The 13,228-nt window shown below is 46.8% G+C and overlaps 1 protein-coding gene across 1 annotated transcript in view; it reads left to right on the top strand.

The window, feature by feature from the left end:
• Nucleotides 1–255: 255 nt before the first annotated feature.
• SLC5A8 (solute carrier family 5 member 8) overlaps nucleotides 256–13,228 on the top strand; it is a 37,053-nt gene continuing 24,080 nt past the window's right edge. Inside the window, exons 1-5 of the mRNA XM_064155013.1 lie at nucleotides 256–588; nucleotides 2,216–2,281; nucleotides 6,084–6,135; nucleotides 8,736–8,803; nucleotides 10,388–10,542. Of these exons, the coding sequence (XP_064011083.1) occupies nucleotides 256–588; nucleotides 2,216–2,281; nucleotides 6,084–6,135; nucleotides 8,736–8,803; nucleotides 10,388–10,542 (674 nt within the window). The remainder of the gene's footprint in view (nucleotides 589–2,215; nucleotides 2,282–6,083; nucleotides 6,136–8,735; nucleotides 8,804–10,387; nucleotides 10,543–13,228) is intronic.

Here is a 13,228-nt window from a genome sequence, read left to right as displayed (position 1 = left end):
GCGGTAGGGACCGCTCCGCACCGCACCTGCCCCGGCGGAGGACACCGCACCTCACTAACTTCGGCGGCGTGCACCGCTGCGCCTCGCAGGGTTCGGCGACCGCCCGGCGGGGCGCACGGTGCGGCGGCTCCCCTGCGGAGTCCCGTCCCATCGCTGCCCTGCGCCGGCCGCCCCGTCCCAGCCCTGCGGGGGCAGCCGCTGCCCCTCTGGTTGTGGCTCTGGTCTTTGGCTCCAACGAAGAGTCTGCCCGAGAGCATGGGGGGCTTCACCGTCTGGGACTATGTGGTCTTTGCGGCCATGCTGCTGATCTCGGCAGTCATTGGGGTCTACTACGCCTTCGTGGGAGGAGGGCAGAAGACATCGAAGGACTTCCTCACGGGGGGTCGCAGCATGAGCGCTGTCCCGGTCGCGCTGTCTCTCACCGCCAGCTTCATGTCAGCTGTCACCGTGCTGGGGACCCCTGCGGAGATTTATCGCTACGGTGCCATCTTCTGCATGTTCGCCTTCACCTATGCCCTCGTGGTGCTGTGCAGCGCTGAGATCTTCCTGCCTGTCTTCTACAAGCTGGGCATTACCAGCACCTACGAGGTAAGGTGGAAGGGAAAAAGCCTTCAAGGAGCTAGAGGGCTTCTCATGCCTCGTTTATACATGTCTCCCCTAAGTTTCTTCCCCCAATCCCCTTGCATTCTTTACTGACCCATTTGTCCACGCTTCCAAGAGTAGCCTGCAGCCTGCCCTGTCCTCAAGTGTGCCTGCACTGCCTCCACAGAGAGGAGATCCTCAACTATCTTGGCTCAGGAGCTGTGTATCGTGTCAGATTTGTTTCCTCACTTAGGAACTCAGGTCAGCAGGTGGATTAATTCTCCTTGTACAGCTTAGACGGTAGCATGTCGTTAATGATGTAAAATGAATACATCAAGAACACCTATCATAGGAACCAGAGTTCTCACCTCACGCTTCCTTCAGAAAGGTTTCTAAGCTTAGATGCAGCCACAAAAGTCCTCTTCTGGCAGGTTTGGAGTCAGATTGCTCTTCTTACAGAGCACATTGGGAAAGGATCATCTCCTTTGGCCTTTATCACTTTATTACATTGAGCAGGGGTGTAGCAGCACTGGATGCTGAAAACAAGGTTTCTCTTGGGAGATTTAGATAAGAACTCACCAGTAGAAATTGCTGTTGGCTTCCAGTATCTTTTAGACTACTAATCTTTGGACTGTTCATTATGATGATCAGACTCTTAAATCTTATTATCATGACTAGAAACTCACTGATAATCTTGAGGTGAAATTGGAATAGTGCATCTATAAAAGATAAGTCTTCTATTTGTGGACAGAGTTCAGAGACCGACAGCTTCTTGGTATCTGTGGGTTCATCATTCCTTTCCTTGTGTGGACATGAGCACAGATGATGGTTTAAATGCTCAATTGATAAAGAAGCATTTTGATAGACTTCAGTGTTTGTGTCAGACTGGCAGGCAGAATAGTGGATAAGAAGATAGTGCATAACAAACCCATGCAGAGGTTGTGCTGTTTCAGGCTAGGTAGAAAAGTGAGGGTTCCTCTTTTGCAAAAGGCTACGTTTCCACTTACCTATAGAGTACAGTGAGCTGCTTCAGACAATGCACAAGGTGAGGTGACTGCTACCACTGGAGACCTTCTGCCATCACTTGCAGCAGTTCAGGTGGAGACACATAATGCCAAAGTTTCCAGTTAGAGCTCAGAGGAATAGCCACAACAGTTTCTCTTCCTCTCTGATCTCACAACACAAGTTGGTTCCATCATTTGCTGGTGCATCATTGTGAACTTTTCGGTTGCCCCATGTGGAGTCTAGAGTTGGACCTGAAGATCCTTGCGGGTTCCTTTGAACTCAGGGTATTCAGTGATTCCTTGATGAGTGCTGGCCTTTGCCAGGTCATAGCACACAGCTCCTTGTCCCTTGAGGCAGCTAAGTAGCACCAGCTTCCGTTCTGCAGGCTGTCATACCGACTAGTTCATGTCCTCTTCACTTGCACATGTGTCATTACTCAGTTGTGAGGTCTGTAAAGAAACACCAAATCAAGTTGAAAGAGATGTCAGCTGAGGTGACTCTAGGAGTTTTGGCTGTTTCTGGAGATGTAAAACAATGCTATGGCAACCCTGTGTTGTTTATCACTTCACCCCTGTCCTATCAGTAGTGCCAAGCTTCATCAACATTTGCATTTTCTTCTCTTTTGCAGTATTTAGAGCTTCGATTTAACAAATACCTGCGCCTCTGTGGAACTATCCTCTTCATTATACAAACGGCAAGTAAACCTCAAACCCACCAGGATTCCTCAGATTAGTGTCTCTGAGTGGTTGGGAGTGGGAGAAACTGAGCTCTTGCTGCCCCAAAGCAGTGAGGCGGGAAGCAGACGCTGGGATACCTGCCTCAAGTCTTTGTGTTCATTACTGAGCACCCAGAGCAGTCACTTGGCATCAGCACCGTGCCGAGAGATGAGCGACCCTTTGCTGCAGGGTGAAGAGCAGTCCTTTGCCTGACTGCTGGACAAAACCACAGTGGGTTTAAAATGTAAACATGCCCCAATTATCTACAGCAGTGCTTTTCATCCTCAGTCCCATGGATTGTGGGAGCCTGACTCATTCTAAAGGGTCTACAAGATGTGGCTAAACAAGCTGTCAGGAGCTGTCATTTACTGCAGAAGGGGCTTGCACCACCACCACCACTGGAAGAAAACTGGGTGGTGATGTTAAACTGAAGCAGTCTCTGAAATTATTGTTGGTGCAATTTGCTGCATCCAACCTATTGGGGGAGTTAGTATGAGTCTGCAGGTTTTAAAGGTACAGTGCATCATAGAATGTATCATAGAATCAACCAGGTTGGAAGAGACCTCCAAGATCGTCCAGGCCAACCTAGCACCCAGCCCTAGCCAATCGACTACACCATGGCCTCATCCAGGCTTTGCTTCAACACCTCTAGGGACAGCAACTCCACCACCTTCCTGGGCAGCCCATTCCAATGCCAATCACTCTCTCTGCCAACAACTTCCTCCTAACATCCAGCCTAGACCTGCCCTGGCACAACTTGAGACTGTGTCCCCTTGTTCTATTGCTGGTTGCCTGGCAGAAGAGACCAACCCCACCTGGCTACAGCCTCCCTTCAGGTAGTTGTAGACAGCAATGAGATCACCCCTGAGCCTCCTCCTCTCCAGGCTAAACAACCCCAGCTCCCTCAGCCTCTCCTCATAGGGTTTGTGTTCCCTATGAGTGAGCATGTGCTGCATACACCAGAAAGAAAAATGTCATCTTTCCATACTTCTGAAGTGGACTGTTAGGGGAATTCAAAACAGAAATAAATACATGATCAGAAAGCTTTTCCAGTTACGTGCCTTTTTTTGCCTCCTGATTTTGCATTAAAGCACACCAGGAGTTACCAGGCAATTACATTTGCACCAACAAGATGGTGATCAATGAAGTGCTAATTACTTACTCTAACAGAGCTGGTTAGCTGGCATTTATAGATACACAGGCCCATGGGAAAAGCAGAGTGCTAGCATGTGTGAATCACAGGATTGCTTCAGTTGGAAATGACTTCTAAGATCATCAAGTCCAGCTGTAAACCTAAGACCAGCATGGCCATTAAACCATGTCCCAAAGTGCCACGTCCACACACTATTACTGAACACCTCCATGGGCAGCCTGTTCCAGTGCCTGACCACTCTATTAGTAAAGAACATTTTCCCAATATCCAATCTGAACCTGCCCTGGCACAATTTCAAGCCATTTCCTCTGCTTCTGTCACCTGATACTAGGGAGACTGATCCCCACCTTACTACAGCATCATGTCAGGGAGAAATAATGAGGAAAAGAAACCCCATAAAATGTTAATGGTGTTATTTTTGACATTGTTTGACACTTTTAAACGTGTTTAGAAGTGGGAAGTTTGTGCCATCAGTCTTGTTTTAATTGACACCAAAAAAGTCATCTTACTTGTGACAAGTTTTTACTTCCTATGGCTCCAAGCTTCTTATATTTGCTACGCTTCAGAAAGCCACTTCTTCATGCTGAATTGCTGAGCTAGCAGGCTTGGAAAGATATGGGTTTGACTGATGGATAAGGAGTTGTCTGGACTTGCAGTCAACAGCTAAATGTCCTATTGGAAACCAGTAGTATGTGGTGTCTGTCAAGGTCCTATACTGGGATCAACACTATTTATTACCTTTATGAATGGCATAGATAATGGGAATGAGTTCAGCCTCAGAAAGGTTGAGAATGACAGCAGGTGGTGCAGCTGATTCACTTGAGGGAAGGATGCCATCCAGGAATACTTGTACAAGCTTGACGAGTTGACCCATGTGAACCTCAAAGTTCAACAAGGCAAGTCCAATGTTTCCAATATCAGTACAGACCGAGAGATGAACTGATTGGGAGAAGCCCTGCAGAGGAGGACTTGGGGATACAGATGGATGAAAACCTGGATATGGCTAAGCAGTCTGTGGTTGCAGCCCAAAGAGCCAATCGCATCCTAGGCTGCATAAAAGGAAGCACAGCCAGCAGGTTGAGGGAGGTGATTCTCATTCTCCTCTCCTACTCTGCTCTTGTGAGACCTCACCTGGAGTACTGCAGCCACTTCTGGGGTCCTCAGTAAAAGTAAGACATGGACCAGTTGGAGTGGGTCCAGAGGAGGGCCACAAAAGTGATCAAAGGGATGGAATACCTCTCCTATGAAAAAAGGATAAGAGAGTTGAGTTTGTTCATCCTGGAGAAGGGACTTTTTGCAGCCTTTCAATGTACAAAGAGGGCCTATAACAAATGTGGAGGGAGACTTTTTACCAAGGCTTGTAGTGACTGAACAAGGGGTAGTAGCTCCAAACTGAAGGAGAGTAGATTTTGGTATAGGGAAGAAATATTTTGCAAGAGGGGTGGTGGGACACTGGACCATGCCCTGCCTCTGGAAGCATTCCAGGCCAGGTTGATTTGGGCTTTGAGCAACCTCAACTCGCAGAAGATGTCCCTGTCCACAGCAGGGGCAGGCAAAACCAGATGATCTTTGAAAGACCCTTCCCACCTAAACTATTCTATGGCTCTGTGATTCAGCAGGACGTGCTGACAGTTGCTATATGGACAGCAAGTCAAAAGTTGGCTGGGCTTGGCAATTGTCAGTAGGTAGCTGTGGAGTGCTGCAGAACTGGCAGCTATATATGAAAACCTAGAGAACCCATGGCAGCAAGAGACCAGGTTGCTCAAAGTCCCATCCAGTTTGGTCTTAAACACTTCCAGGGATGAGATGTCCACAACTTGTGGATAACATCTGATTCTGCTTTGTTTCCATGTCCGAGTCTCACCCCTATCAGTCAGGGAGCTGCACCATGGAAAGCTCATGGAAGTCGGCTCAGGACCTGGCTGATTTGAATCAAGACCACTGACCTTCACAGGAGTCTTCTGCATATTGCAAGCTGCATTCCCCTGAACCATGCCACAGCTGAACTTGTCCTAGTGCCAGAGAGAGAAAAGCAATCAGAACTTTAAAATACACACTAATAAATTAGAGGCTGACACTGTATAAATCCCACTGTGCCCACAAAAGTGATGGAGCAGCCCCTTCATTTGTCAGCATCTTTATTGCCTTTGCTGGAAATAGAAGCCTGCTGATAGTCATATGTGGCTTCATCTTACTGGAGTGTAATTCCTTGTAATGCTATCCATAAGGATTTTTTGTTCTTACTCATGTGCATTATAGTTGCATACTGAGAGAAATATTGATCCCAAGACTGAGAAAGTAAACTTCAATAGCTTCCTCATCAAGTTCTTTTTGCTCTTGTTTCTGCCATGTGACTGCAGGTTTAAAGCAATGAAATAAGTTAATTACCAAAGCCAGGAGAAGCTGAAGAGGGACTTAAGAGTCCTTGGTAGCTGTTTTAAGGACACCAGGCTGTGAGGCTGCAGCTTTGGTTGCTCTCAAGCATTTGTCTTCTTACGATTGGAATTATTGAATTGAAGAAATATAGATTGTATAAGTGCTAGAAGAGAAAGCATTTAAGAAAGCCATCACCTTTCTAGGAATTACATTTGTTTTGACCTTGTGTCTTTTTTTCTCCTCCTCTATAGACTTTATACACTGGCATTGTCATTTATGCTCCAGCTTTAGCACTAAATCAAGGTAAGATGAGTATACTGCGACTGTTCTTCTGCTATAACCATTTTTCCTGCCTAGAATACTGAATTGGTTTATTGTGGTGGTAATGGGCACTTAAAAATACAGCTCAAGTTAAGTCTTCTAAGATTTCTATTGATCCTGATGGGACCTGTGTTATCCTCAAGTTATCCATGGGACAACAATGTGCCCTTGTGGCCAAGAAGGCCATTGGGATCCTAGGGTGTATTAAGAGGAGCATGTCCAGCAGATCAAGGGAGGTTCTCCTTCCCCTCTTCTCTGCCCTGGTGAGACCTCATCTTGAGTAACATGTTCAGTTTTGGGCTTCCCAGTTTAAGAGGGACAGGGATCTGCTGGAGAGGGTCCAGCAGAGGGCTATGAGGATGGTTAGGGGACTGGAGGGCATGGCTTATGAGGAGAGGCTGAGGGACCTGGGGCTGCTTAGTCTGGAGAAGAGAAGACTTAGATGGGATTTGATAACATCTGAGGGCTGATCAGGAGAGGAGGGGACAGGCTCTGCTCACTTGCTCCTTGGGATAGGACAAGGAGCAATGGATGTAAGCTGCAGCACAGGAGGTTCCACCTCAACCCAAGGGGGAACTTCTTTACTGTAAAGGTCCCAGAGCACTGGAACAGGCTTCCCAGACAGGTTGTGGAGTCTCCTTCTCTGGAGACTTTGAAGGCCTGTCTGGATGTGTTCCTGTGATCTGTGCTAGATTGTATGGTCCTGCTCTGGCAGGGGGGTTGCACTCGATCTCCTTGTGTCTCGTCCAACCCCTAGTATCTTGTGATCCTGCTCTGTTAGAAGGCCTCCTATCTGTAATCCTAGTCCCTTAGTTCTCACCTGTATAGAATTAGAGAAGATTTTCAAGGGGAAAACTCTGGTCTCATTTACTCTGCCTCTCATGCAGTATTCTTAGGTATTGGCTACATCCAGAAATCACAGAATCACAGTACTTCAGAGGTGGGAGGGATCAAGTCCAACCCTCCTGCCAAATGCTAGAGACTGAAGTAAATATTGAAGGCAACATAGGGACCAAACATTCTATTTCCTTAAACACTCTTAAAAAGAGGAAAGTGAGAGGGGGAAAAAAAACCAACAACAACTGTAAATATATTTTTAGGCTACCTGGAGCTGTTTAAACTCAGCCTGTCATTTTGCTAGGAAGACCAAATCAAACAGCAAAGAGAGCTTGGATGTTAGGAACAAGTTCTTTACTGTGAGGATGGTGGAACACTGAGAGGAGTAGCCCAGGGAGGTAGCATGAGGCCCCATCCCTGGAGATATTCAAGGTGAGGCTCTACAGGGCTCTGGACAACCTGATCTAGTTGAGGATATTCCTGCTTACTACAGAGGGGGTTGGACTAGATGGTTTTTAGAGGTCCCTTCCAGCTCAAGCCATTCCACAATTCAATGATTTTCAACTTAAGATCTTTGTTGTGATAGAAAATTAAATAGTTCTCTTTTCTACTTTGACAATGAGCCACATTTGTTTGCAAAGGAGAAACAGCTTTTGCACAGAGCCAAATGAAACTTCTAATCCAACACAATTTGTGCACTTGGCAAGAAAAGGCAGTAACAAAATGCAAATATAAAAGGAATTATTTTGGCTAGAATGAAAATCATAATTGTTCTGTTATGTGTTTTGGCTTGAGGTTCTCCTCATCCCCCTCCCCCCCTTCTTTTGGTTTAATTGGATGAAAAAACCTAACAATGCCTCCAGTGTAGGAGTCTCACAGGTTTTATGCCCTTGATGCTTTAAACCAAGCTATGACCCAGCTGGCAACCAACCAGTAGCAAAGTTTTTCAGTAGTTCTGTTGCAGTGTTTCTCAGTAGCCTGAGCTATCTGTTGGGGAGCCCCCAGGTGCCCTACCTGGGAGCAAATGAAGGTGTCAGCCTGGGGCAGGTGCCCAGCACAGAATCACTAAGGCTGAAAAAGACCTTTACAATCATAGAGTCTAACAGTAACCCAACTATAACACCATACTATATCCTGAAGCACCACATCTATGCATTTCTTGAGTGCTTTCAGGGGTGGCAACTCCACTACCTCCCTGGGCAGCCTGTACCAATGCCTCACCACTCTTTCAGTAAAGAAGTTCTTCTTAATATCCAATCTAAACCTCCCTTGACACAACTCAAGACCATTTCCTCTTGCTGTTTACTTGGGAGGAGATGTGGAGTCACCATCCCTGGAGCTGTTCAAGGCAGGATTGGACGTGGCACTTGGTGCCATGGTCTAGCCTTGAGCTCTGTGGTAAAGGGTTGGACTTGATGATCTGTGAGTTCTCTTCCAACCTTGGTGATACTGATACCACCAGCCTCACTACAACTGCCTTTGAAGTAACTGCAGGGAGCAGTAAGATCTCAGAGCACTAAAACAGGCTGCTCAGAGAGCTTGTGGAGACTCCTTCTCTGGAGTCCTTCTTGTGCTGGGGGCTCCAGAACTGTGCACAGTACTCCAGATGGAGTACTATATCTACATATACATGCATAGAAATATTTTGTTTTTATGAACAACCACCTTATGGGTGAGAGAGCAGACCCTAGTTTGTTTTGCCTGCAATACTTCATTCACATTGGTACCAATTCTCTCTTTTTCAGTCACTGGCTTTGACTTGTGGGGTGCAGTGGCAGCAACTGGCGTGGTCTGCACTTTCTACTGTACACTGGTACGTGAGCTCTCTGGCTAAGAAAACTCTGTTCCTTTCACCATCCCCATCAAAGATGGAATTTACTGAAGAGCAGTATTGAAATTCACTGTGTAGCTGTAGCCACAGGGCCATATTCACCCAGGGGCTTCTCTAGATGCAAAGGCAGCCACTGTGTGACTTAAACCTTCCCTGGTTTGATACAGTCAAGCTGAAAGAACAGCAAAAATAGATTTTTTTGTTCCTAAAAATCCTCCTGTGATTTTTCTCCTAACCTGCTAAGCTTTAGCTGTGCAGTTTGTCAAGGACCCACTAAGCTTTAGCTGTGCAGTTTGTCAAGGACCCACCAAGCTTTAGCTGTGCAGTTTGTCAAGGGCCCACCAAGCTTTAGCTGTGCAGTTTGTCAGGGACCTACTAAGCTTTAGCTGTGCAGTTTGTCAAGGACCCACCAAGCTTTAGCTGTGCAGTTTGTCAGGGACCCACCAAGCTTTAGCTGTGCAGTTTGTCAAGGACCCACCAAGCTTTAGCTGTGCAGTTTGTCAAGGACCCACCAAGCTTTAGCTGTGCAGTTTGTCAAGGACCCACCAAGCTTTAGCTGTGCAGTTTGTCAAGGGCCCACCAAGCTTTAGCTGTGCAGTTTGTCAAGGACCCACCAAGCTTTAGCTGTGCAGTTTGTCAGGGACCTACTAAGCTTTAGCTGTGCAGTTTGTCAGGGACCTACTAAGCTTTAGCTGTGCAGTTTGTCAAGGACCCACCAAGCTTTAGCTGTGCAGTTTGTCAGGGACCCACCAAGCTTTAGCTGTGCAGTTTGTCAAGGACCCACCAAGCTTTAGCTGTGCAGTTTGTCAAGGACCCACCAAGCTTTAGCTGTGCAGTTTGTCAAGGACCCACCAAGCTTTAGCTGTGCAGTTTGTCAAGGGCCCACCAAGCTTTAGCTGTGCAGTTTGTCAAGGGCCCACTAAGCTTTAGCTGTGCAGTTTGTCAAGGACCCACTAAGCTTTAGCTGTGCAGTTTGTCAAGGACCAGCTTACTATACTTGCAGTAGCCCTGCCTGTTATTGACCAGCCACTGAAAATAGCAAGTGCCACCTGAACAGATTGGTCTTTTGGTTAGTGCTCACTGACCAAGTGTCTGGAAATTATTAGATGGAACCTCAGTGACAAATGTATCTGTTTAGGTTGGATTAAATCATGTTTATTTTTGTTCACATGCATGGTCTGTCCTCTGAAGTTAGTCCTACTGTATATAGAATCATAGAATCAACCAGGTTGGAAGAGACCTCCAAGATCATCCAGCCCAACCTATATAGATAACATGAGCACTGTGTGCTAATTTATCTCCTCATACAATCATCTGAATCAGGTTGTATGATGAAGGAAAGACTGGATTAAGCTATGTGCATGGCAAAAGTCAGTTCTGATGCCCTTCAAAACAGTCCCAGGATGCAATTCAAGAACACTTCAGCATAAAATTCTTCCCCTTCAAGAAGACTAAATGCATCTGTTACATGCAGTATCGTCAGCAACACTCCTCTTAGCTGAAGAGGAGTGCAAAGGGAGAATGCTACTGCTCTACTGTACCTGAGATATGCTGTTCCTCACACAGGGTGGGCTGAAGGCAGTGGTGTGGACAGACGTTTTCCAGGTGGGAATCATGGTGGCTGGATTCTCAGCGGTGATCATTCGAGCAGTGGTGGTTCAGGAGGGCATTGGACGCATCGTAAATGATTCCTACTACGGAGGAAGACTCAACTTCTGGGAGTGAGTTTGTACTTGCAGATGTCATGGGTTGAGTTGAATCAATCCATGACAGCAGATCACATGCCCTTTTATTCCTACAAACAGAGCCATACCTGCCCCTCTTGAGTACTGGGTCCAGTTCTGGGCTCCTCAATTTAAGAGCGATGTTAAGATACTGGAATGCATCCAAAGAAGCTGGTGAGGGGCCTGGAACACAAACCCTATGAGGAGAGGCTGAGGGAGCTGGGGGTGTGCAGCCTGGAGAAGGAGAGGCTCAGGAATGACCTCATTGCTGTCTACAACTAGCTGAAGGGAGGTTGTAGCCAGGTGGGGTTGGGCTCGTCTGCCAGGCAGCCAGCAACAGAACAAGGGGACACAGTCTCAAGTTGTGGTGGGGAAGGTCTAGGCTGGATGTTAGGAGGAAGTTGTTGGCAGAGAGAGTGATTGGCATTGGAATGGGCTGCCCAGGGAGGTGGTGGAGTCACCATCCCTGGAGGTGTTCAAGCAAAGCCTGGATGGGGACACCCTACCCTAGAGCAGGCTGCACACAGCCTCATCCAGCCTGACCTTAAACACCTCCAGCCATGCAGCTTCAACCACCTCCCTGGGCAACCCATTCCAGGCTCTCACCACTCTCCTGCTGAGTAACTTCCTCCTCATGTCCAGGCTGACTCTCCCCACCTCCAGCTTTGCTCCATTCCCCCTAGTCCTGTCACTCCCTGATAGACTAAAAAAATCCCCCCCAAGCTTTTCTGTAGGCCCCCTTCAGATACTGGAAGTCCACAAGAAGGTCACCTGGGAGCCTCCTCTTCTCCAGCCTGAACAGCCCCAACTCTTTCAGTCTGTGCACACAGCAGAGCTGCTGCAGCCCTCTGAGCATCCTCATGGCCCTTCTCTGGACACACTCCAGCATCTCCACATCCCTCTTGTAATGGGGGCTCCAGAACTGGATGCAGTACTCCAGGTGGGGTCTCAGCAGAGCTGAGTAGAGGGGAAGAATCAATTTCAGCTACTGAGCCAAAACAGCTGGGAAAATAATAGTTTTTAACCTAATTTTGAAAATGGGAAGTATTTTACTTTTACTTTTTCTTTCAGGGGAAAGTCGTTTTGATAGTATTTTACCTTCTATTTATTTTAACATAAATATTTATGTTAGTACTAACAAAATAGTATCTTACTCTGAATTTATTTACTGTAACTAATCATAGCCTAAAAATACAATTTCTCAAGGTCAAAAATATTCATGCTGAAGGTGCTGAATCAAACACCACTTTTTGCTAAACATAAAAAAGGCTCTTGTGTGATGAAGAGATGATTTCTCTGAGAAGCTTAACCCAGTGCTGTTGGTGGAAGTTCAATGCAACAAGTTGTACCTTTCCTCCTTTTGTCTATCAGTTCACAACACGAATCAGGTCATCCTGTATAAGTCTTCACCAAGTTCTTCACCAAGTAGTTCACCTGTGGGAATGGTTCTTCTTCTTGTGAAGAGTCAGTTATTTTCAGTCAGTTTGGCTGGGCTGCACTGGTCACACTGCATTTCTTCTTCACAGGATGTTAGGGGTTGGAAGGGACCCAAGGAGATCATCCAGTCCAACCCCCCTGTCACAGCAGGACAATACTATCTAACACAGATCACAGAGGAACACATCCAGACAGGCCTTGAAAGTCTCCAGAGAAGGAGACTCCACAACCTCTCTGTGCAGCCTGTCCCAGTGCTCTGGGACCCTTACAGTAAAGAAGTTCCCCCTTGTGTTGAGGCAGAACCTCTTTTGCTGCAACTTACACCCATTGCTCCTTGTCCTATCCCAGGGAGCAGTGAGCAGAGCCTGTCCCCCCACTCCTGGCAGTCTTCAGATACTTATAAACATTTATCAGATCCCCTCCAAGTCTTCTCCAGACTAAGCAGCCCCAGGTCCCTCAGCCTCTCACAAGCCATGCCCTCCAGTCCCCTAACCATCCTCACAGCCCTCCAGCGGACCCTCTCCAGCAGATCCCTGTCCCTCTTCAACTGGGGAGCCCAAACCTGAACACAATATTCAAGATGAGGTCTCACCAGGGCAGAGTAGAGGTGGGGGGAGAACCTCCCTTGATCTGCTGACACACTCCTCCTAATACACCCCAGGATCCCACTGGCCTTCTTGGCCACAAGGGCACATTGCTGTGCCATGGGTAACTTGTTATCCAAGACTACTTCCCCTCAGTCAGAGTCTACAGATGGAAAAAGAAGAGGAATAGAGACATGCAATAGATGTAATCAGCTTACATTGCTTGCCAAGATAAGCATTGGGGTTTTTTTGCTATATTAAAGTGTGACTTCTTATGGCCATCTAAAATCTGTTACTCAGAGCTAAACCAGCACAATGTTGTACAGAGGCTCTGCCTACAAAGGCTCTGCATGCAAACACTGCTTTTATGTTGGTGTTGGGCTGATGTCCCTCTAGATAAGATGACCTATCAGCCTTTTTACTGGAACATCATTTCATCACATGCATCGTACAGCTTTACTTAAGAATGTCATTTATAGGCATATAAATGAGTTAAACTTCACCTTTGGACAGCTCAGAGTGTTTCACTGGAGCAGAGCTTCAGCTGTGAGCTTTAACATTGGCTTTCTGTGGTTTCACATAATATTCAAGTACCTGAATGTTCAAAATCTGATCAAATTAAGAGAGTTTGCATTAGAAAAAGTATGATGATTTTTTTTCCC

Source organism: Pogoniulus pusillus, chromosome 15, assembly GCF_015220805.1.
Source record: "Pogoniulus pusillus isolate bPogPus1 chromosome 15, bPogPus1.pri, whole genome shotgun sequence".
Lineage (NCBI taxonomy): Eukaryota > Metazoa > Chordata > Aves > Piciformes > Lybiidae > Pogoniulus > Pogoniulus pusillus.
Note: the sequence above shows the minus strand (reverse complement) of the source record. Positions and strands in the feature narration are given on the sequence as shown.